This window comes from Penaeus monodon, chromosome 22 (genome assembly GCF_015228065.2).
Source record: "Penaeus monodon isolate SGIC_2016 chromosome 22, NSTDA_Pmon_1, whole genome shotgun sequence".
Taxonomy (NCBI): Eukaryota; Metazoa; Arthropoda; class Malacostraca; order Decapoda; family Penaeidae; genus Penaeus; species Penaeus monodon.
The window spans coordinates 6494271-6494674 of record NC_051407.1 but is presented as its reverse complement, the minus strand read 5'-3'; the positions used below and the strand labels follow the sequence as shown (position 1 = coordinate 6494674).

Below are 404 nucleotides of genomic sequence, written 5' to 3'. Positions count from 1 at the left end.
ACTGTCTTCCACACTTCAAGCAGCCCCAAGAAGCGCCACACTCGTTCTTATGGACACCTGACACACGGACCATTCTCGAGACTCACCAGGCACTTCATCGCGACCGCAGACGAGCAGATATGAACATCCTTTCCTCTGAACATCTCCCTTTATATATCCTTTCCCTCTCTCCCGCGAGGCTAGGGGTCAACTGAAACTTCCGAGCCGCCTTCCCAAGCACCGCCTGCGTTCGGTGCTTTGTCCCTGCTTGGTTGCCTGCTGGGTCAAAGGTCACGACTAAGCGAGGTTGTTAAATGCCTTCTTTCAAGTAAAAGGTAATACTTTGTTACTCATGTTTGTCGTTCCACTCGTTAGTGTTTCGTTTTGAAGGTTTTGGTCGAAATTGGTTACAGTAACCTTACCCT

At 49.5% G+C, this 404-nt stretch overlaps 1 protein-coding gene across 2 annotated transcripts in view; it reads right to left on the bottom strand.

Moving 5' to 3' along the window:
- LOC119586847 (secreted protein C-like) overlaps window positions 1–143 on the bottom strand; it is a 2252-nt gene extending 2109 nt beyond the window's left edge. For both annotated transcript variants that reach the window (XM_037935574.1, XM_037935576.1), the window contains exon 1: window positions 87–143. In XM_037935574.1, coding sequence (XP_037791502.1) covers window positions 87–143 — 57 coding nt within the window. The remainder of the gene's footprint in view (window positions 1–86) is intronic.
- Between the last annotated feature and the right edge of the window lie 261 nt (window positions 144–404).